The sequence below is a fragment of the Andrographis paniculata genome, unplaced genomic scaffold (genome assembly GCF_009805555.1).
Source record: "Andrographis paniculata isolate CXL003 unplaced genomic scaffold, ASM980555v1 Contig65END, whole genome shotgun sequence".
Lineage (NCBI taxonomy): Eukaryota > Viridiplantae > Streptophyta > Magnoliopsida > Lamiales > Acanthaceae > Andrographis > Andrographis paniculata.
Genome location: NW_026137601.1, coordinates 1,261,142 through 1,286,689, shown reverse-complemented (window position 1 = coordinate 1,286,689; position 25,548 = coordinate 1,261,142). Strand labels below are relative to the sequence as shown.

At 31.1% G+C, this 25,548-nt stretch overlaps 4 protein-coding genes across 4 annotated transcripts; 3 read left to right on the top strand and 1 right to left on the bottom strand.

Moving 5' to 3' along the window:
* The first annotated feature begins 5,975 nt into the window (after positions 1 to 5,975).
* Positions 5,976 to 9,704, top strand: LOC127262196 (TIP41-like protein). The gene is made up of 8 exons (XM_051290776.1): positions 5,976 to 6,215; positions 6,998 to 7,183; positions 7,664 to 7,751; positions 8,017 to 8,130; positions 8,217 to 8,276; positions 8,387 to 8,428; positions 8,645 to 8,773; positions 9,425 to 9,704. Exons 1-8 carry the CDS (start codon positions 6,076 to 6,078, stop codon positions 9,533 to 9,535), a joined length of 870 nt encoding a protein of 289 aa, XP_051146733.1. The 5' UTR covers positions 5,976 to 6,075; the 3' UTR covers positions 9,536 to 9,704.
* A 1,626-nt stretch (positions 9,705 to 11,330) lies between these two features.
* On the bottom strand, positions 11,331 to 12,314 carry LOC127262197 (zinc finger protein 7-like). Its single transcript, XM_051290777.1, has one exon. The coding sequence runs from the start codon at positions 12,065 to 12,067 to the stop codon at positions 11,546 to 11,548; it is 522 nt and encodes a 173-aa protein (XP_051146734.1). The 5' UTR covers positions 12,068 to 12,314; the 3' UTR covers positions 11,331 to 11,545.
* An 8,537-nt stretch (positions 12,315 to 20,851) lies between these two features.
* LOC127262353 (uncharacterized) lies at positions 20,852 to 21,574 on the top strand. The gene has a single exon (XM_051291003.1). It carries the CDS (start codon positions 20,852 to 20,854, stop codon positions 21,572 to 21,574), a length of 723 nt encoding a protein of 240 aa, XP_051146960.1.
* Positions 21,575 to 22,950: 1,376 nt separating this feature from the next.
* Positions 22,951 to 23,798, top strand: LOC127262532 (uncharacterized). Its single transcript, XM_051291250.1, has one exon. The coding sequence runs from the start codon at positions 22,957 to 22,959 to the stop codon at positions 23,635 to 23,637; it is 681 nt and encodes a 226-aa protein (XP_051147207.1). The 5' UTR covers positions 22,951 to 22,956; the 3' UTR covers positions 23,638 to 23,798.
* Positions 23,799 to 25,548: the final 1,750 nt, after the last annotated feature.

Below are 25,548 nucleotides of genomic sequence, written 5' to 3'. Positions count from 1 at the left end.
TTTATTTTTTTTATTTTTAATATATATATAATTTTCAAACTCTAAAACTTTTGACAAAATGATTGTGGTAAAAATATGTGTTGTTTGTTTATAATTATAAGTATTTTGTTAAATTGTATGTAATGTCTAAAATCAATTGTTATGTATATTGTATGAGACTATAATATATGAAGTTAGTCCATATGCTTTATTTGTATTATGTGAATATATGTGTACAATGTGTTGTCTATAGTAATACCGTGTGATTCAGCTCCACCCAAAAAAATAATAATGCCAAACCAAATTAAGACTTTAAACAAACAAAATTGCAGTAATTAGTATTAATTATGAGTGTAGTTAATTATTAATTGAAAGTGCTATGTGTTTGTTTAGTATTAATTATGAGGATATAAGTTATTATCTATCATTATGAGTGTAATTAATTATTAATGGAAAGTGCTTTGTATTTATTGAGTAAGATTGTTTGAAAATATATATATATATTTTTATATGAACTACAAATAATTGTGTAAGTAATATAAAAGATAATAAATATGTTTAATATATATATATTTTGAAAATTGTGGAAGAACACGTATGTTCTTCCACTATTTTTTTTAGACGATTCTCAATATATATAATATATTATATTTTATTATCTTACAAAAATCAATATTTAATATAAAATATTTTTCTTATATTATTTAAACAACTCTCTATACGTCACATACGAAAAAAAAAATATAGATCAAACCAAAACACTAAACAAACAAAGTAGATTTACTTTTCCTTCTCCACATAAGTTTAACAAAATTCCCTATCTTCTTACCATTTTTCTTTTTTTTTTGCTAAACAACATTTTCAACATATATAATCCTTTTTTGTCCAAATTTATGGATATTTTTCTTTTTTGGTTTTTATAAAAAAAATACTTTGTTTCATTTTTTATATAAAAAAAAATACTATTTTTTTTATTTTTTACTAAATAAAAAAAAAAAAAACTTATTTAACCTATTTTTTAAAATTTCATACCCAATCAAATGGATATAGATTTCAATGACAGAGAATTATATATATATAAAAGAACACACCTTAAACAACAAAACCGTTTTAAGTAAATTGTGTGTTCAGTTGGTATTATTGTTTAGTCTATATAACTCAATCTACAAGTCTTTTTTTTTTTTTTTTTTCTTTTTCTTTTAAATCACATTCAACATCCCAATTTATTAACAAATTTTCATAATCCAATATAAGTATATAACTTAAAATAAAAGGCTCTGTTTGCCTATGCTTTCAACATTAATGTTTTTCCAATATTAATTAAAATTTCATTTTAAAAACATTAACTCAAAATTTATTTTTCGTTTAAAATAGTATATTTAAAAAATACAAAGTTTCAAAACATATATAATTAAAAACACTCCGAGTAAACAAACTATGGAAGTCTCATTATTGTTATTATTATTATTATAGTCTGAGTTATGTGCCGTATCAATCCATCTATTTCTAACAATATCTATGCATGCATGCATGCATGGGTGTGTGATGTCTGAATATGACACGAGTATGTTTAGGTATTTGCATGCATGCACGATTCACGTTTGGTTGTTTATGGATAGCCAACATTAGCTGGCCCATTCATTACTTTCTTCATTCCATTATATAGATCACTAATAATAATAATAATAATAATAATAACATGTGCCGAAACAGACGCACGATTAAAAAAGATCATGTTTCTTTTTCACAAAAATAAAAATAATTTTCTTTTATCTGATGTGGCAGTGTTTGATTGGATTATAGCAATTTGGGTAATAGTAATAGTTTGGCGAATCAGGCGGCCTAATATGGGCCTTTATTGGGCCAATGTTGATTGGGTATAAAGTGGGCCTTTTTTGGACCATTGTGACATTTATTGATTCTGGTTTGGCGAAAGCGCTTATTGATTTGATTGGCAGCAGATGAAAAATCAAAATAGAGAATTAATTTGGGATTAGGGTTCGGTCGAGTTCAATTCACTATGCCTGCCGAATGCCGATCACCTCCATTGATCGGAGTCGGACAACATGGAATGGTAGGCGACGGGATGGAGCTCAAGGACGCCGGTGCTTGATTGGATTTTGCATTCGTGGATCCGAAATCGAGAATCGTGAGGTGCGTAGTCTCAACTCTTCCCTCCGTATGTACTCTCTCTCTCTCTCTCTCTATATATATATATGTATGTATATGTTCCTGAAATTTCGATTGTTAGGTTATACTGAACAGCTATCTGCACGTGTTTCTGAAATTTCCAGTTGATAGGTATGATATAAGTTCCTAAACTGAACATGTTCTTCATTTTTAATTATAGGCAGTCTATAGAATTGAAGGTTAAAGAACTGTTGGTTGTTGTTAATAACAACAATGCACACTATACAATATCAGTGTCAAAACTAACTTGTGCGTTAGGTGGTAGTGATTCTGCCGAAAAATTTCCACGTACCTCGCTCTAACAAATTTTCCTTTACTACAATCAATTAGAAAATGAATCCACTTAGTCCCCAAAACATAAAATCATTTCGGAAGTTGAGATGAATCCTCCTCCTCTTGTTGCATTGTGGATTCATCTCTGTGTCGCTTCGCTTCGCGAGCTTTCGCCCATATTAACACATAAAGTCCACCTCCAATTACGATCCCAAAAGCCTGAATATAGAGCAATAGTTAAATTATTAATTTCCTAACATACAATATTGTAATCATTCTACACAATGTTAGAATTAATTGAAAATACTACTACAGTATAGAGAATTTAGAAATATTTTCATTGTTTGAAACTAAGACACTCTGGATGTCAAAATGCCCTATATTTTTCATATAATAATTTTGTGTAAAAATGTGTATTCATGTGTTTATTATATATATATATATATATATATGTTAAGATGACAAATAATTTTTGAAAGATTAAGAATCTTACAACACAAAGTGTGGTGAGCAATATGATATTCCATCCTAATTTCTATTTGTTCCAATCTCTCTCAATATTAAAGATGAGCGCGACTAGGGGTGAGCAAAATATCCGAAATTCGAAAATTCGATCCAAACCAAATTGAAATTTAAAATTTGGTTCGGATTTTGAATTGGTTCGAATTAAATTTTTGACAAATTTTGGATTTTTGGATTGGATCGGATCGGTATATTTAAAATCCAAATCAATTCGAAATCCGAAATATTACATTTTAATATATTTTTTTATTATATATTTAATATTTTATTAGAAAATATTATATTTTAATATAAAAAAACTCAAAATTATTAATTATATTTTAATATATTTAATTTTTATATATTATATATATTTATTATTATAAAATTATAATAAAATATAAAAGAAATTTACAAATTAGAAAAATAATTAAAAATATTTAGGATTTCAGAATTTTCGGTTTGGTTTAAATTTTTTAGTTCGAATTTCAGATTTTCGAATTTCAAATTTCAACTCCATTCAGATTGATTTTTTTTCAAAATATCAAATCCGATCCAAAAATCCGAGTACTCAGCCCTTAGCACAACTTCTTGAATTGCCAACCAAACCGTCATTGTTGGTGATAGAGATAATGGAAACAGATATTCTCTTGCAGCTTTAGCCTAATTATCATTCAACACTTAGTTTAATTAAGATTCAACAATATAGCGCTTGGGTTCCCACGTCATAAAAAAATAAATAAAAATAAAAAAAAAAATTCAACAATATAAACATTCATTTAAATTTAAACAACTTACTTGAACAATCAAGAAGAATGAATAACTAGCTGCATTGAGAAAAAATAAACATTTTTTGCCCATAAAATATGAACAAAAAATTATGTGACAAATATATTGATTAAATTGTGGCATCATTTTTTGATAAATATTAATAAAAAAAAATATTCTCTTCGTTCCGTATCACTTTTACTATTTTCGTCCGTCTCTCTCCAAGGTATCGCTTTCCTATTTTAATAAAAGTAATCATACACTAATACCAAAATACCTTTAATTTTTACATAAATTACAAATATACCGTTACAACAATTATTTTATACATAAAGTCAAATGATAAAAATATCAAAACTTCTCACGCACTTCCACTAACCAATAAAATACTACTCTATCCGGCGAAATCGAGGAGGGACAGTGACCCACTAGCTCAAGCTCTTATTCCCTTGGAACATACTACAGCCCCAGGTGGAAAATTTCATTCAATTAAGAAATATCCTGTAGTTTTAGGATAACTTCGTTTTCCTAGTCAAGTCGACAAGGGCATGAAATTATTTGATTTTTTATAGGCCCAGATCATTTGTTTTGTTTAGCTTAGGTACGGGGTTTAGGTATCATGTAATTAGTAAGTAATTAAAAAATATATTAATAAAACTAATAATTATTTAATAAAAATAATTATAAATTAAAATTAAGATGGCTATATAGTTTAATTAAAATAAAAAATTATAAATTATGAATTTTAAAATAATGTATAATTATATTTTGTTTTTTTTATAAAAAAACGTCAAATTAAAGTGGGTAAGACTATTATTTTTTAATCTACCATCCTAAATGAACCATTGGAGTCAATTAAATAAATCATAAACTTTTGTTGAATCAATATAGTATTATATATGGTGTTTATATATATAATATTTATTAAAAATCATATTATCAAACATAATTTAGGTGAACAAACCTTAATTTGTATACACACTTTAGAAATTTTCACGTGATTTACCAATAATATATTTTTTTTTCAAAAAAAATAAAATAAAATAATTGGAGCATTAAATATTTAAAATGTAATTATTTCTAAATTTTAAAAAGTTAAAAACCTACCATGTAAATGTAACATATATTTTGTAAAGAGTAGTACAACTTATATATATCAAAGAAATAAAAATAAAATCAAACCCAATTGTACATTAACATAAATTTTATATAGTAGTACTTTGAAATAAGAATATTAATTTAAAATTTTGTTTAAATAATATTTTATGTCATAATTTTATAAAATATATATTATATATATATATATTTGAAACCATATAAATGAATAGTAGCAATTTCAAATTAAAATTACAAACAAACACTTACATACTCCTAAGAGAAGAGGATTAGTGTTCTTTAATTTATTGAAAATAATTATGGTTCCATCGCAATAATTTTCTTTAATAAATGCAATATGTTATTTATTCCATATAATGTTTCTTAATTATGGTGTTTTATTATTTTAGTTACCTTTTATATTTGTTTTTTGAAATAATCCTGGTTTAATAATAAAATATTTATTTATTTATTATTATGATTTTCCTTATAATTATGGCATTATCTTTATTTCCACATATATATATATATATATTTCTTAATTATGAACGGTATCTTTTATTATGTTACGTTTTATTTCATTCTTAACTAGCATAGTGCAATTATTTTATTGTGAAGACAAGTTAATACTATGTCGAAGAAATAAAAGTAATCAAGACTACTGCACACATTGGTATAATAATTATTTTATATACATTTCGGGTGTTTGTTTGGGGTCTGAATTTTGAGTTGGGATTTTTGAATAATAAAAAATTTGAATTTGAATAATTGTACGATGTGATATAAATAGGTGTTGATGTGATCTTTTGAATGTAAAATTGATTTTTAGTATAATATAAAAAATAAAAAATAAGTGTTTGATGTAATATTTTTTTGAAAAAAAAAAAAAAAAGAAATGAATAATATATTTAAAATTCAATTCCCAAACAAATACACACTTCCTGTATTTTTGCCCGAAGGACAATTCTGTTTTAATTATTTTATTATTATAAATTTGCACGTGATTTGTTTGGCTATTGCCTATTTAACAATCGGGTAATTATAGTAGGTGAACCAAGCGGCTAATATGGGCCTTTATTGGGCCAAGTTTATTTGGGTTTAAACTGGGCCTTTGTGGACCGTTGGATTGATTCTGATTTCAGCATGGAGACGAAGGGCTTTGATTGATTTGATTGGCTGAGTGGAAAAGTCAAAATTGAGAGTTTGGAATCGGGGCTCGGTGGGAAGACGTCGATTTCAGTGTGCCGATCACTCCATTGATAGGAGGAGATGGAGTGGGTTGCCGACGAGAGGGAGCTCAAGGACGCCGGCGCCGAGGCCCTCGGCGGTGGTCGGATTGGATTTCGCATACGTGGATGGGAAATCGAGTCTCGGAAGGGCCATATTCTCAACTCTTCTTCTCTCCGACTGTACTCTCTCTCTCTCTCTGTATATATATAATATGTGTATGGATATTCATAGGCGTGGGTGGGTGAGGGTGAATGTTAGAATGTTAGATGCCTGAAATTTCGATTGTTAGGTGTACTGAACAGCTAGCTGCAGGTGTTTCTGAAATCCAGTTGCAATCGGTAATGTTGTTTATTAAAATTCTCTGCGGTGCTGGAATGATTTGTAGTTCTTAAACTGAACCTGCTCAATTTTAATTGTTAGCAGTGTATAGAATTGAGGGTTAAGACTCTCTTTCTTGCTTTTAGGTAGTGTTTTCTGCTGGAAAATTTCATCGTACCGCTGAACATAATTGAGGAAATGAAAAGTTTGTATGAATTTCCCCCATCAGCCCGTAGAATTTATTGAACTAAGTTGATTGTTTTCTGTTTTTTTATGTATTGGAACCCAGGAAGAAATATGATTCCAGATCACACAGTATTACTCAACATTGTAATTCCACTTTGATGTTGGTTTTAGCTGATTGATTTAGAACTGTAATCCGAATAGTAAATACAGAAATATCTCTTATGATAGTTGTTAATTCTACAGCATCTCTTGATCGCCTAGCATATACAAGTCCATTAGCTGTCCTAAATATATTTAATCATTTCCCAAGTTCAAAGTCGGTTTCTGTTGAACCTTCTCAGGATTCAAGGCATACAGTCAGGGTTGTTTGGTGACATACATTATATGTTTTTCACTCTCTTGATCTAGCATGTATGACATGTTACAAGATTGACCTTATCATAATATGTTCCTTCAGGTGGGAAGAGAAGCTTCAGACATCCCATTTTCCGGAGATGGTTTTTGGGGAGAGCTTTTTGGTTCTTAAGCATGTGAATAGTGGTGTTAAAATTCATTTTAATGCCTTTGATGCTCTATCTGGATGGAAGCAAGATGCTCTACCTCCAGTTGAAGTCCCAGCCGCTGCGAAATGGAAATTCCGGTGGTGTGTATTTTACTTATCAATTGAAAACATTCACTATGATATGCTTATGATCACAATATATACTAAATTTCACTTCAGTAGGAATACGCACCATGCTCTTTTGGGAAATGGTGGCTCGGGTTGTTATTGGCTGTATCAATGTTTATTAACTTAAATGTGTTGTAACATTTTGAGAATTTGTTGGATGGTTGACAAAAAGAATAGTTCTATGAACATATATAACTTTTTTGAGTTGTTTCGCCTGGCAATTTTAATTTATGTGATTGCTCTATATGCCTTCATTATTTGATTGAGCTACATAGTTAGGATCTCTGATTCTCTTCTTTTTCATGCTTATAATGTCTCTTCAAGTTTTTGTGCCATTCAAGGGCACAATTACATGGGAAAATTATACTCTGCAGTTTTTGTTAAATAAGGTGGTGCTTCCCCTCATTTTCTGACCATACCTGTTTTAATTTTTCTAATTTCTTTATCCTGCAGCAACCCAACTGATCAGGTGATACTGGATTATGACTATACATTCACAACACCATATTGTGGAAGTGTTGATATTGAGAAAAGCTCTGAGGTTGGCCTTTTTTAGATACATCTGAATTAGGTTTTTGGTAGAATTGGAACACTAAGGTCCCTGTTTGCAAGGCAAGACCGGAGAGATTGTGCATGTTTTGTTGCACTATCATGGCCTCTCTAGTTTTGCTAATATCTTATTATTTTTGCAGACACAAATAAATTTAAATTGAATTTGTCCATCGTATTATATACTACCATTACACTACGTAGTTTTAATTCTTTTCATATTGTACTTATACGATATACTGTTACTCAATTACTAGCCTGGAAGAGGATCTCCTGAGGAAAGTGCCTGTGATCCGCAATGGGAAGACTGCCAGGAGAAAATTGATTTGGCCGCATTATCATCTAAAGAGCAGATTCTTTTCTATGATGAGGTCTGTTATTATTTGTTGAGTGATTCTTTGAGCTTTCTATGAAATATGTCAAGTCCCATGTTGAACTATTTTTCCATGACAAACAGATAATCCTGTATGAAGATGAATTGTCTGATAATGGTGTATCCCTGTTGACAGTAAAAGTGGTAACTTTTATGGTTTTCTAATACCTGTATGAAACAACGGAGTTTAAGCTATAAATTTTGTTTTTATTTTTATTTTTATTTTTATTTTTTTTAAATATGTGCTTTTGCAGAGAGTAATGCCCACTGGATGGTTTCTTCTTTTGCGCTTTTGGGTAAGTTAACTTGGAGATTATTTGACAGGCAAGGTCGTACATTACATTTTACTTCTAATGTTGTGAATGATAGAAGTGGATGTCAAACTCAACATTATACGTACTATTTTCATCATACTATAGTCTTGTATGTGTAAATGTTCAATTTAAAATTTATAATTTATTAGAAGCAGTTGTTGCTCTCTCTAGTTATTCATGCTGAATACCATCTTACAGCTTAGAGTTGATGGAGTCCTCATGAGATTAAGAGACACTCGAATGCATTGTACTTTCAAAGAGAATTCAGAGCCAATTATTCTTCGTGAATGCTGTTGGAGAGAAGTAGCCTTTAAAACCTTGGGATCTGTAAGTGATGCTAAATTTTAATTTATTTCTCTTTTGTACACGGTGGTATCTTGAAGTATATTAGCTATTTAATAAATCCTGTTGATTAATTTAACGTTGTATGTTGTGGAGCCCGAGCTGGGCTGGCAATGGAGCCGCTACTGGAACATCCAGCAACAGAGACCACATGGGATTTGTTGTCGATTTAGGGTTATCCCTGAAGAGGCGGGCCAGATGTTGCATCACTTGATCTTTTAGCCTCTCTTGCTGTCTAATTATTTTGTCTTGATTAATTATCTTTTGCAACTAAGTTCTTATTATGTTATTCATTTCCGCCAGCCCTTGGTTTAGGAATAAATCCATAGGGTTGGTTCATTTCTATTTTTCACCATAAAATCTTGGGTTAGACAGCTAATTGATTACGGCTTGGGACAGGGAGATTTTCCTATAGCTGTTTGATTTCATTCCCATAAATCATAGTTCTATCAAATATTAATATTATCTTTATAAGTGGTTGATCAAGGTTTCCTGATTTGTTTGCTATGCATTTGGATAAAATGATCTTATCGTTTTGAGCTAATTAATAGATTAGCTAGAGTAGAAATTTCTTGTTTCTCAAAAAAATTTTGCTTTTAATTTACTTAAGCCCTGTATTTCTTTTGATTGTTACAGAAAGGATATCCCACTGAATCTGCTGCTTACAGTGATCCTGGAGTCATCAGTGGAAGGCTTCCAATCATAAAGCACAAAACCCAAAAGCTCATAACAGGAAAAATACTGTAAGGTGCTGAATGTCCTTTAGGTTATTTGGTAACTGAAGGCATATTACCTAATCTTCTTGAAGATTAAGAGTGATGTATGATGTGGATTTAGTTTATGTTTTCGGAAACACGGTATACATTTGGTGTGACAGAAGATTAATTATTGATGATGTGAAAGTTGCATCCTGTGAGTAGTCAGCTTACTTTATTAATTATCATGATTTCTAGTTAGGTTGATGACCACTGTGGAGGCTGATAAAACATGATACAGCATCACCATTGGATGCATTGAATTATATCATTCTCTATATATTTCTAAGCGTTTATACAATGCAAAAACCTATAACTGTTCCACTAAATGGAATCAACTGCAACTAGCTTTAGTTGAGAAAGAATCAGAGGATACTTCCATGGCCAAGCAAGAGCAATTAAAATAGACATTGCTTTGAAAGAGTCAAGTACTCTGCATCATATTTTATTAGTTTAATATTTAAACAACAGTGAGTTAAGACTTCAATAGTTTCCATTGTTCACAGATATATCAGTGATTGTGAATGAGATGAAATGCCATATGCTGTCGGCAACTCCACTATCTAGTAAGCAATAAGAAGGTGATTGTGAAGCCATTATATAGAAAACAATTAGTCATGCTCAACTAGAAAGCAACGATGTGTTTTTTCACTAGTATGAAAGGCTATATGTGCTTGTTTAGGATGACTTGGACTAATAAGGGTAAAAGTAAAATTAAATCCGGCCCCAACAGTATCTTTATTCTGTTTGTTCTGGAAATGTTAAATATTTGCTCAGTTCTAATTTAGGTGAGATATTGACCATATTAAACTTCAAACAGTGATAATAACTTTTATGTTCCCGTATTTCCTCAACTGAGCAGCATTGAAACTACAATCATTAGCATTTTCATATCACTCCTACTTGCTCCCACAATCACCTCTTCACCTCTTACAATAACTGTCACTTAAAACTGCTGGTAAATGCCCCTTGTCTCGTCCCCCACTATGATATACCACTCCATCAGAGTTTATGATTATGATGTAGATATAGAATACAAATCTTCTTTAGTTTCCAATTGGGGTATGCTGGTTGCAATTATTTTATCGCCGCCCCATTATGGTCATTGGTCAACCTTGTCAACTGAAGGTGATATTGGGTTAACAAACTTGTGCATCCTCTAGGATTACATGTTTTTGTGTTGTTTCTGTTGTTGGATTATACTATTTCTGTGGCTTTTGAGATTACTCTTTTACTTCTTAAGTTGATTGCTGTGTGGATGAAATACTTTGTATGAGGTCTTCTATCTTTAATATTTTACATCTTTACTTTACACTTCTACTGTTTTATATTCTTGATTATTTCTTATTTTCTATGGTTCCAAAGAATGATGATAGAAACAGTGTAGGGATTTTGGTTATCTGAAAGTGATTTCGTGAGCAATGAACCTGTATGAAAGTACTTGACATTGAAGCTTAAGTATTTGAAGCAAATAATTTTGCTGGTGATTGTTCAAAGCATTGAGAAACCAAAAACAAGTGCATCCCCGATCAAAATATATGATCTGTACCCTCTTTCATTCACAAAATTATTTACAGTGATACATAGCTGCAATATTAACTGCATGCAGTTTACATCTTTCACGGTGATATTTTGTATGATGGGATGAGTAAAAAGAATGAAACTAGAACACTCTTTGCTATCTGAATCTTGAAATTCCTTTTATGAACATAAGCTCAAACTAAGAAGCATTACAGATTATGATTCAAGTGCGTGTAGAATATCTAGAAAAACCATCTATCGCTACGTCATGCATAAAGAGACCTGGATTTCCTTTTCATCAAGTTTACAAGAAACTATGAACTTGCTCCCACCTAGTGAGTGCAGCTCTGTTGGCATTCCATGCTGGAGCTCTTGAAGTTTATATAGCAACTCTTAAAACACTGAAAAATCTCGAGAAAGCACAAAAATAGTTTACAATATGATTTCTATCTGGGAATAGGGATAACAGATGAGAAGCTGATTACAGTTTAAGGTTCAAGTCAAGCATAGTTGAACTTGATGGTTTCAGTTCTGGTTGTTGGGGATCCAACCGGAAACTTCCAGGCCACATAAAATCTGCTGCGTCTTCCAATGCACCAGGCTGCCATGCTATTCCATATCTTGTATTAGGCTCACTTAATCTGGCGACAATGGCGGTTCCATCTCTGACTGGTTTGTGCACCAGAGAATGGGCTTGTACACCAAGTGATCTGAACATGGATGTTTGGACTGGCAGGGACATCATCCTCATCATTTTGTTTGAGTGGTAATGTCTGACTGCTCCTCTTTCCCTCTTGTGAGCATTCTGGTGTCCGCCCAATGCTTGCGAGCTATAGAATTTCCGCATGCAGAAGTTGCATGAGAAAACCTTGGCTGAAGCAGGTCTTGCCGGTGCCTCGGATTCTTTGACTGCTTCTGGAGGATCTCCACCCAAGCTCAAATTCAACCACTTTCCCAGGTTTTGTTCTGGTATTACTTCATCACTTCTTTCTTCAATATGCATCTTTTTAATGGTTTTTTTTTTTGGTTCTTCCAGCTGCGAATTTCTTTTGTACGGAAAGTCCTTCTCCCGGTGATTCTCAGCTCACCCCTTGGTGTTGGACGAAGGTACTCTGCTGAAAACCTCTCTTGACTCTAAATTTATTCTGTATCTGAGGGATGGAATAATTTGTGACTGACAAGCTGAAGCAGTGTTAAATAAGACATGTTATAATTATCATATGTCTGTTCACTGGCCCTACCAAGTGATGCCTGGTTGTCCCATGGGAGAATGCTTACATCATCTTTCATTGTTACCTCTATCCAGCTTTAGATTCCCCACTTATCATTTCTTTTTCTTCTCTGTTGAAACTACAATAACTTTAACTGGTTTGCATTGGATTAGTTAAAATTGACCTAACGTTGAAGCTCCTATTTAATTCCACTAGTAGCCAGATCAAATCCTCCTTTATTTTTCTATTGCCTGCCATGTTCTCTGCCTACTTAAAGCCATATCATCTGATTGTTAAAAGACTTTTGTATGCCTTTATATCTGTGATATGCTTTGGAACCTAATCTTGGATCGTCCTAGAATAGTTCCCGGCTATTATTCCTGACCTGTCTGTAAATTTTATCTTATTTGTTACAAGCATATAGTGTAGAGAGTAGATGGATTCCACCATGAAAGAGTGTTTCCTCTGTCATGATGTGTGAGTGGATGATAAGCTTCGATCTGGACTATAGGTGTTGAGGTAGTGATTGAAGAATTATATCGAGGATTGGGTGCGTTCTGATTTTGATGCTTTGGAAAGTGGTGGGGACTGGAAACTAAACAATAATGGTGATAAAAGTAGGATAGGAAAGATTTTGGGGTATCTTAACCAGTTTCCTCTTTAGTTTTATCTGAAAACATGGATATCTAGGTGGGTGTCTCCGTGCTGGGGCTTGTTGGCAAAATCTTCTTTGCTTTTCTGCTGTGTAATGTAATTGGAGGAATGTACTCTGAACTCAATGCTATCATATCATATGCCAAGTGAAAAAGAGATGACAGCTCTATTTACCTGATATGAGTTATATATATATATATATATCTCTAATGTCCTTGACGGCCATGAGTTATCGACTTTATTCTAGAGTGAGTGTTGCACTACTAAAAGCTGATGTTAATATATACATTGAACATACGTATACGCACTGAGTTTGATTCTTGATGATGAGGTGGGTCATCACCATCTTGTCTGATGGGTTTGCGTTGCGTTGCGTTCAACATAACTCGATGATGTTGGTTTCATCGAATGGGAATAGAAAATGAGAATGGATTGCTTTCCTAGAGATTGGATGTTTACATGCATGATTAGCATTAAGCATTAGAAAGTAACATTTCATTAGTCATTTAGTTTGTTCAGCAACATTTTACTTTGATGAATCTTGTTAGGAAAGAACCGTCATTAGATAAATTCATCCAGCCTTTATTGATAAGACTTTTTAAAAGAAATTAGGAAAAAAGAAAAGAAAAGTAAATGCCAAGTGTTGGCATGAGATTGTATTGATGTTGATTTTAGGGGACATGAAGATACCTTACAGCTAACTCACTAAGTTGTTTCAGAAGCTGAGTTCAAACTAGTTTCTCCTCAGAACCAAACAAAGATTTTTAAAAAACAATAATAAATAAATAAGAGATATCAGTTTTCTGGGGGGTGTCTCTGGACCACTGAATTTGATATTCTATTTCTTATATATGTATATATATGGCTGTGAAACATTCCTCAGAGTTTGAATTATATTAGAGAAGCACAAGTTGGTTATAGTCCTCTCAGTATGAAATATTGGTAGAATATTAAGAATAAAGTGGAACCGTAGTGGTGGGGTATCTATCTGCAAAAGAAAAGTAGATAGTTATTATACTAAGCCCTCTTAGAGTCTTAGTACAATACACACACTTTGAAGAGTGTTTTTTTAATCATAGATCTCTCTTAAGGCTTAGTAAAAGTTGGCTTTAGCTTTGGCACATATCCAAATAATTTGAAACTGTGACAAAGTTGAATAGGGCTTCATTTTACATCATTATTATTATTACTCAAATGTGTTTTGAAGCTTTGTTATTCCTAAGAAAGTTACATGTGTGCTTGACATGGGAAAGACAAAAAAGAAGAAGAAAAAGGTAGATGGTTGAAACCTGTGGTATAAATTCTTCTTAGTCCTGTTCCACCTAATGTCACAGTATTTGTGTGTGGGCCCCAACTATTATTATTATTGGCAGTGCAAAGTTAACTAGAGTGGGAACATAGTGTGGCCTACCTACACACCAGTTTTCTAGTGTTGCATGCAAAAGTTGACAAGCTGGAAATGACAGGACTATATGGATTTCTCCTCTTGCTATCAAATTGGGTGTGGATTTATTCTATTGTGAAAATACATACATACCTTTGAAATTTGTAAAAAATCAAATAATAGTGTTATAGGATTCCCTATATATATATATATATATATAATATTTTTAAGTGTGTAGGAGACCTAAAGAAACAAACAAAATTGTTTTCGTTCCATTCTCATTCTTATCTGTTTGGTCAGTCAGTCAGTCACATATTTGGGGTTTTAAGCTAAAAAGCAGGAGACAGATTATAGTGGTTGAGGATGTTTGAGTGAAATTTGAGAAATTTTAGGATTGGACGGGAAGGGATAGTTTCTCATGATCTGCACTGTTTCGTGGGCAAGTTTTGGACTCAATTATTTAAATAATATATATATATATATATATATTAAAAATAATCAGATGACTTGGTAGAGGCAGATTCATCTCCCAAGAGTTTGCTATGTGAGTTTTAATTTGACCAAGCTACTTTGTCTGTTTTACAGTTTTAATTTTAGATATTATTAAAATTAGCAAGAATTGTATTAATAAAAATAATTATAAATTAAAATTAATATGATTAAATAGTTTAATTAAAATTAAAAAATATATAAATTATAAATTTTAAAATATAATTAAAATGTATAATTATATTTTCACAAAAAGAATAAATAAATTATGTGGAACGAAATGAAATAAAAAAATTGAATAAATGGACAAATTACAACATAAATTTAATAATATAATATATATAAATTATTGTTATTATTATCACTATATTTTATAATTTCGAAATATTTAATTATTATTATTATATTTATGTTATAAATATTTATAAAACAAAATAATAATTTTATTATATAAAAATTGGTGTGGCAAAGGTTGACATTCTGCCAGTCAAACTCGCCACATTATTCTTGTAAATTTATTATTTTTTGCAATTCTTTTAATAATTGAGTCCAAGTTTTGTTCTCTGGTTGTGAAAATTACAATGCATCTGCTTAAAAAAAAGTAATACTCCTGTTGAATATGCAAGTATTTATTTACTTTTTGTACAATATAAATGTAAAAAGATTGTCTTTACCTCTAAATAATAATTTAGATATTTTTATAATAATATATAAATTTTAAAATTTTTTAAAGTTATAAAAGAGTACAATTTAACAAAAAATAAATAGATACGTTGATTTTGAATAAATCAAAACTAAAAAATATATATATATATTAATTCCCAATGGAAGGACTACGATTTTTGACTTAAAACAATATTTTATTTTTTTTATAATGGTTCAAAAAAATAAATTTAAATTTAAATGAAAAAGAAATACTATTTTCATATTAAATAAATATTTTAATCTAAAAAATGCCTGAAAAAATCTTTTACCTTATAAAATCATTTATAAACAGAAAAATATTAAAACTATACTGCTACAATTATAGATAATGATATGTTACAGGTAGAGTATTACTATTATTTATCATTATCATTAGTATTATTTAGTTAAAGTCTAGTGAAAAATGACTTGACCTTCCGATACATACAAAAGAACAAGTAAATAACAATTTGATTGTTGAAAAGTACAATTCAACACTAATCATCCAATAACTTTTTATTTAATTTTATTTAACAGATCTTGCAAAAAAAATATTTACGATGAATATTGATGCATTCAGTGGCATTCATCAATAGAACTTCCCCATCCCCACTAACTACTAGATGGTGCATACTTTATATAAAAAAAAAAAAATGAAAAATAAAGATATACAAATTAAAAATCCAAATAGGGCATATCCTCCTTAATGCAAATAATGCATATCATATAAAATAAAAGCATGTAATATTTCACGTGCTCTTAATTATTGTGTTATATTTATATAAATAATATGCTTCCTACTATAGTAATTATGTGTCGTTCTTACAATAAGGGGATATGAAAACAGTGTCCACCATAGCATTAATTGAATTATAAAAGAAAAAGGCATCAATCTCCATGTGTAGGTCAGCACAACTGTTTCTACAGATTCATGAAATCCTCTTGTTCTTTTCTGGCTACAACTATCAGAAAATCAATGTCCCATCTACCAAAAAATCGATTTTTTTTTTTTTAACAAAAAAAAACATGAAAAATGGCATACCATTCTTTTATTGATATATTCTTGCTTTCCCAACATGGGGAAAGTTCCCTGGAGGATAACACCACAAGTCCAAGATCTTTGAGGGCACCAATTGTGCTGATCTATAGATATGTTTTTTTAAGTACCTTCAACAATGTAAAAACAAACACAGTTAGCTCATAACATGTGGACGGCACCGAGGACTATGTGCAAGAAGAAAAACAACTTTAAAAAATTGTGTTGTGTGCGATTCGAAACACGCTAAAAGGATATGTGCTTGGTGACTTGTCAACCACTTCCAACAAGCATTAGCCAGTAAGAACCACTTGTTTCTTGAAAACTAATATGGTGGACCAAAGCCAAAAAATTCGATCTCCTAAGATTAAAAGTGTTTTTAATAGTTAAAAGCACTGCCTTCTCGTATCATGTGATGCAGCTAATGAGGGAAACAAGCCCATTGTCTAATTTTCTTCCTCCAACAATGAGTGTTAAGTAGAAATGAAGAGCCTGGATTGGCCCGTTCGGGTATATCTAGGATTATTCTTATAATATAGCATATGGTAAAGAAAGATCAAGGATGAGGTTAATCATATTGTAATGATGAAGAATCGACAAAATTCAAGTGAAGTTTCTTCGAAGCCATACAGTAAGGGGTGTAGGCGAATCATGTAACTCGACTTTAGATCAAACTACTGGCAGATGCTGAAGTTAAGCCAAGCATGATATGAAAATTTTCATTGTGAAATTATAAAAAAAAACTTCAGTATCACTAGAGATGTAAATATATCAAGTTCAATTGTTCAAAAGCCTATAACAGCCCTTGTTTTTACGTAGCACAAGAAGTGGAGAAAAAGCACATATGTAACTCAAGATATTGCAACAATATTATGCAGATCTCCCTTCCCATAGCAAGATATGAAGCTGGGAATAATTTAATCAGGCGAGAACAAAAAATATAGGCTAAAGACAATGATCCAACAAAGACAATTTGCATGTGCTACGTATTAACTAGACATTAGACGCAGCAAGAGAACTAGTATACCTTATAATCATTAGCAAGAGAAATTAAGGCGTGTTTGGTTCAAGAATTTTGGCAAAATTTTACTATTCACTAAATTTTTTCCTTTAAAAAAATTAAATCAAACACGTAATTTTCATTTTTTATATTATACAAAAAATCAATTTTTACATTCAAACTATCACATCAACACCTATTTATATCACATCATACAATTATTCAAAATCAAAACCCAAACCCAAACCCAAATCCGTAATCCAAACCCCCAACCAAACAAAAAACAAACATTTCTTTTAAACCTCAACTTACAAACTCAGAAATATAAACCAACATTTTGGCCCTAACTTTTCCTGCTAATTTTTTCTCATCGCCTAGCTCTGATAAAGCTAACAAACTGTTTTAACTACGTATAAAAACTTCAAAATCATCAACATTTCATCCTTATGGAAAATAAACATTTCTTTTAACGCTCATCTTATACAACTCAGAAAAATAAACTAATATTTTGGCCCTAAGTGTTCATCACTTCATCTTTCATTTTTCCTGCTAAATGTTCCTCATCAGCTAACTCTCATTAAGCTAACAAATAGTTTTAACTACCCTACCCATTGATTGGCCAGTATAAAATCTAATTCGATAAGAAAAGTTCGTAAAGATAATAGAATCCATTATTTTCTTCATGGAGATCTATCAAGTACCTAAACTCAGAATCACAACACAAACTACTAGCGATCCTGACAAGAACGGCGGAAGGTACCGTGGGACAGCTCACAGCATGCTCGCAAATTAGTTGCCAAGTGAGAAGTCAACAACGATCTACCCATCATGCTATGCAGAGGCATCAATGACTGAGTGCATCCCAACTCCCCCAATGTCCTGCATTAGATTGAAACCACTAATTGAGTTAGCTGCAGAAAGTGGAAGATCATTTCCATTGACATATTGTTTCTCCAGAATACATAGTTGCAAGTTGCAACCCTAGAACACTTTTCTGCCATCTAGGGAATCCGACAGTTTTCATTGAGAAGTTACTCAGGCAAGCAATGAAGCATTTGTAACTTAGGTTTCGAATCTAAGCAAGCCAATCAATACTGACGCAGTCTGACCAAATCAATTAGAGAATCTAATTCAACCTTGAGTCTAAACGAGAAGATGTTCATCTCTAGATTGAATGCTACGATTGATCAAATAAGGCTTGGAAAACCGAATTGAGTAAATAAATAAGTCCTGGCCTGGGATTGGAGAAGGAAAAGGGGCGGCGCGAGGAAGAGGCAGGTGGAGGACGTAGACGGCGAGGGGCAGATGCCGGGACGGATGGGCGGAAGGCAGACGCCCGAGCTATAGATCTGGAAACCGAACCTCGCCATGCCGCCATTGTTGTGCTGCTGCTCTGCGCTGCAATGTTTGGGAAATTTCAAGGGTTTACAGCGAGGGTTTTGGAGGAATTATACAGTGCGGCGCGGCGCAGAGTATCCTGCGCGCTCATTGGCCCGCCATCATTTTATTTTCGATTTTTAAAAATTTGCATTCATCGAGTCCACTCGTTGAAATAAAGATGTGCATTGGGTAGTCGTTAAATTGGTCGATATAATTAATATACATTTTTATTACTTCATCTATAAAATATTATTTCAAATTAAAATAATAAATAAACAAACCCTAAATATATATATAAATAAAACTTTATTAATGAATTATTATTAAAGTTTCTAAAAAATTGGGCCAGCCAAACCTACCATGATTTCAAATTGGGTTGACTTTAGACTTTGTATTTGAGCCCAATTTAAAAATGGGCTAGGCCTGTCCAGTACCATTCAAAATTGCTACTTCTTGTGTGAATTGGTTTTCCAACTAATAACCAAACAAAATGTAAATTTTTACATAACATTTTTTTCAATGAAAATAAATAGTTTGTGCAATGTTATTTATTATTATTTTTTTTTTAATAATGTGAAAATTTGCAACGTTATTTTTTGAGTGAACTTTGGTTAAGTTTTAAACTAAATCCAAAAGTCTACAAACTAGATCCGCTAATGCAAGTCACACTATGCGACTTTAGGTATTATTAATTAACCGTTTCACAAATAATATAATAAATATACATAAGCAAAATATATTATTTTATACTTCATATGTCCCGGCTAATTGTACATTATGTTTGAGTGCAAAATTAATAAATAATAATATTTTAATATAAAAATAACATAGATATAGAGTAAATTAAGAGTATTATTAAATAATCATTAAAAAATTGATAAAAAAAAATATGACTATAAATCAAAATAGTAAAAAATGGGCTATTATTTGTTAAAATAGAATAATTATAAAATTGTAATAAAATTACTTTCTAAAATTTAACAGATAAACGACAACAAAAATTTGTCAAAATTATAACAGGTAAATTTATATTTAATAAATTGGTAAGTTTTATAATATAATTTATTTATTTTTTATTATTGTCAATATTTGAAAGTTTTTGGTAGTTTCAAAATGGTATGTGTTCTTTTAGTTTTTTCTCTTGCATTATTTCTCAAAATTATATATATTCATTATTTTTATATTATCTATATATTTTTTTATATTAAAAAAAAATTATTAATTTAAACTATTTCATCAAATAAACACACATTAGGACTTTGATTAAATTTATACCACCTAAGACGAATAAATTTATTGAAAAATAATTAAAATGAATTTTGCACTGCATATTTATTTGTACAAATTTTTATATTTTTATATGACTAGTATGTTCAATAACCTTGAAAATTAATACCAGAATATATTTTGTACATTATATCAAATTATATTATTGAAAAAAAAATCTAAAATTATTTTATGATTTTGTAATACCTTAATGTGTCAACAATAACTTAATATGTAAGTGGTCAATATAATACTATTTCTTCTGTTCCACATTAAATCTTGATATTTTATATTTATGTTCGTTCTATACAATTTGTTCTTTTTTTAAAAAATATATATATATATACACTTTAATTATATTTCAAATATTTAATTTATATTAAATAATAATTTTTACTAATACAATTATTAATTGGTAACTAATTATATTTATCAAAATTCTCAACACTAATCCATTCCATTAAATTTTATTTTGACCAACGCTAGTAACGTCCCTAACTAGCCAATTAATTCAAATTCCCTTATCCAAAAATAACCAATTTCAATCATTACAAATTTAATTTATTTCTCCATTTCTTCACTCCACAATCCATGCCAATTATGTATATATATATATATATATATATCTTACAATTACAATATGCATAAACAAACTAATAAAATTAACAAATTTTTATAAAATAATGGCAAAATCATTTCCACACTCCCTTGTCTTGATACTATTCACAATACTATCAACCCTTTCCCAATCAATCCTAGCCGTCAAATATGTAGCCATCAACGACGCCAAGCAATTCCCCGGTGGGGCCCGGTTCGAGCGCGAGATCGGAATCCCCTACACTTTACAAATCATGAAAAAAATCAACCTTTTTATCTACAAAATGTTCCAACAAAAAATCGAGGGCGAAAAGCGCACAATCGACACCGTCCATCTCTACATCCAACAATTCGACGGCGCTGAAGGAATAACTTACGGCGATCACGTTAATGTCAGTGCATTGTACCTTCAGGGCTACCAGGGGAACCTTAAATGGGAATTTACTTCCTTATTGTACCATGAATTGACGCACGTGTTCCAATGGATATCGGGGCCTATGGGACTCGTCGAAGGGATCGCCGATTATACTATTCTTAAAGCTAATTATTACCCGCCCGGGTTTGCCAAGCCCGGACAGGGTGATAGGTGGGATCAAGGGTATGATATAACGGCTAGATTTTTGGAATATTGTGACAGTTTGAAGTCGGGATTTGTGGCGGCGCTAAACCGTAAGATGAAGGATGGTTATAGTGATGATTATTTTGTTGAGTTGTTGGGAAAACCTGTAAATCAATTGTGGAGTGAGTACAAGGCTCGTTATAATCATAATGCTGTGTTGCCGTTTGCTTTTAGGCAAAGATTCAGATAAATTAAATATATAATTGTTGGATGTAATGAATAAAACAATTTAATTTAAATTTGTTATGTCATGTTTTTATTTTGCTTATGATTGAATATAATATATAAGAAAAAAAGTAATATATTTTTATTAAAAATTATAATGGTGGTAAAGTAGATAAAAAAAAAATATTAAGATGATATTTAAAAAAGAATAATAATTTGTACTGTGTTTGCAGACTCTTTGTTTGCTTGTGTATCTTTTCCGTTCTTTCTTCATTTTTTTTTTAATGGTTTGTATTGGATGCGGAAAGGAGTTAAAAGATTATATTTCCAATAATAAAATATGCATGTAAATGATTATATTTATTTATTTAGAATATTATTAAAAAATATATTTATAAACAAATTATGACCCCGAATGATTATATATGGTTTGTATTTTTGTCTTATAAGTCTATATATATATATATATTAATTTTTTTCAACATATTTTTTTATTACTATTATGTTATGGGATTCTTTTGTTTATTGTTTATACTACTTGAAAATATACACACCTATGTACTACATAATATTAATAAAAATATATAAAAGTAATTGCATTCAATATTTCATACTATAATAAATTTCATCAGACAATGTATCAATAAATTTATACTTGAATCGGTCCTCACGATAAATTGATTAAAGATAGTGACTCGGCCTTGGGCCAAGGCCGACTGGCCCATAAGACCTCAATATAATATATATATATATTAATTAATTTATTGAAATTGATTAAAAATTTATATCGGATTAATATTAAAATATTTCAATTTTTATATAAATGATTACAAATATATTATTATATATAATTAATTTATAAATAAATATCAAAATAATCTTAAATAATTTTATTAATTAATAAAATATTAGTTCATCCCTTTATATTCAAAGTAATTATTTATTTTTTGCTTAATAATAGTATTTTAATTGTAGTGAATAATTAAAATTAGTGTAATGATATTTTTATTTTTTTTTTTTTTTTTTTTTTTGTAAAAGTAACGATGTTTTAATTATAGTGGATAATTAAAAATAATGTAATAATATTGTTGTATTTTTTATATAAAAATAATAATGTAATATAAAATAAGATATTAATAAAAAATAAAATATTTAATAAAACACTTACTTTATAAATAAAAATATATATACTTTGTTAGCAAGGAATTGAGTGCTAAACCGCCAGACACCTAAAATGGATACACGGAAAATTCTTCCATCCATCACCACTTTGGACTCATTCATTCTCTGCCTAATATTTTTCCACAAGGCTATTTATTACCTACCTATACCTATACCTATACCTATACCTATATATATAATATAATGTTCCAGTTCAGACATAATCCCAACAACCTGAAACTCAAAATGACAACCTTAAACATGGCCTTCATCCTCCTGGCACTTCTGATCGGTGCCTCCGCCATTCCCGGCGGCGCGGCGGTGGACTACACCGTCACCAACAACGCCGGGACCACGCCGGGCGGCGCCCGGTTCAACACCGACATCGGCGAGGACTACACCCGCCAGACCATGGAAGCCGCCACCAACTTCATCTGGGACATCTTCCAGCAGACCGACCCGGCGGACAGGAAGAACGTCGACATAGTCAAAGTTTTCATCGACGAAAAGATCCCTTACATCGCCTACACCAGCGGCAATGAAATCCACTTCGACTCCGGCTACGTAAACGGCATCGCCGGGGACGTCCGGCGGGACTTCGCCGGCGTGTTGTACCACGAGATGACGCACGTTTGGCAGTGGGGCGGCCCCTCTGGGGTGATCGAGGGAATAGCCGATTTCGTGCGGCTCAAAGCCGACTACGCGCCGAGCCACTGGAAGGGCCCCGGGGAGGGTACCAATTGGGACGATGGGTACGACGTGACGGCGAGGTTTCTGGACTACTGTAATGAGCTCCGGAGCGGCTTCGTGGCTGAGCTGAACAAGAAGATGAGGAACGGCTACAGTGACATCTACTTCGAGGACCTTCTCGGAAAGCCGGTCGGTGTTCTCTGGTCGGATTACAAAGCTAAATATGGCAACCCTTAGATTGCCCGACCCGACCCGGCCCACGAACTCACATTAATAATAATAATAATAATAATAATAATGTTTTGTTTGAGTTTATACTAAGAAAAAGGTACTCCTTTCCGAATTATTTATGTCACTTTCATTAAACATTGTAAGCGGAATTAAGAAGGGACTTTGACCACAAGCCTAAAAGAAAAAATTAGTATGAAAAATGATAATTTTAAATCTAATATGGTGGACCAAGGTTTATTTATCTATTCTACTCTTCATTATATTATATTAAATTTAATATAATACATAATATTTTTAATCATAAATTTCTTATATATATATATATATATTTTTTATCTAAAATATTATTTTTATACTACTTTTTTTTATTATTATTATATTTTTTATCACCTCAATATATTGTCACGGTGATTTGGTGGAATTGAGCAATTCACCAGAAAAATAAATTATTGATTTATATCAGCTCATTTTATAATTCGAAATAACAATGAATTAAAAGAACAATTTTGTCCCTTCTCCCAAGCTAATTCTGTCACTAATAGCAAACAGTGATAACAAGTCTTGATTATGTGTTATCTCCTTAACTTTTTTCTTTGTGGATAACTACATAGTGAAATTTTCGTTTGCAATCATCCCTATAGGAATCAACCATATAAGCTTTAGTTTCTCATCATTTAGGTGTGTCTGTATTTTTTATTTGGCCTTCAATTATGATATTATAGGCTACAAGATGTCGACGTCCGTGAAAGATGGTGACTGTAATCACTTAATATTAGTTTAGATTAATTTTGAAAGATTTATTTTAGATTTGATATACGGTTTGATTTCATCCATAAGTTGGATTATTTTGTTTAGTGTTGTTTTATAGTGGCTCTTATTATGATAATCAATAATATCGCAAATTCTGAGTTTTCGTAAAATATTTTTTAATATGGTATTATAACCTATTTTTTTCTTCAACTAGACATAGTGTACCAACCATCGTTATTGTGGGTGCATTCAACTTGGATTGTACCATGAGATTTTGTGATTTTGAATCATATATTTACAAGTATGTTTCTTTGCATTTGAAATTTTTTTGCGATGTTATCCGCCATTAGTTGCCTATCTGTTGTCTACATGTGATATATTTGGTGTTTGCGATCTACGATGCTATCTGTTATTCGCTGCTTGTCTATTGCCTACGTCAGGTATGTCTTGATATTTGTAATCTATAGTATATTTGTTTGTTTGCGTAGCTGTAAGCTGTCTGGTCATCAATGATATGTTTGTCTATGTAGCTGTAAGCTAGATGTGTGCTTATGAGTGATCCGTTTGTTTGCGTACTGTGAGCGGTCTGCTTATCAGTGATATATTTGTCTGTGTATTACTATCGGTGATCTGTCAGTTGATCTGTTTACCGTCTTTATATCGGTTATTTATCTGCGTCTGTCTGGTGTCTGCGATCAACTTGGACTCCCTATCAGAGTTCTATCTATGTATCTATCTGAAATTTGTCTGCATTTTACTCTAATATCAATCAGAGTCCTATTATTTCGATTATGTGTGCTTCCGACTTATATTTTTTTTCAAGCAAACTCAAGTTAATTTTTACTACTCTTTTGAGTTTGAGGAGTGATGTTAAAATATTTTATATTTAAGTTACGATTTGATTTTATTCATAAGTTGAATTATATTGGTTAGTGTCTATCGAGTCTATGATCCATCATGCCTGTTTTTTAAAGATTCAAGCACAATTTTTTTTTGTACCGGCTGCTTATTTTGGCCACCTCTACTGCTAAGCGATTGCAAAATATAATTCAAATTTGATAGGATTGAGTAAAAGGCTAAAAATTATTTATAATAAAAGAATTAAAACGGCACATTAAAAAAATAGAATCAAAGTATAAACAAGTAAACCCCCGAATTGACGTCCAA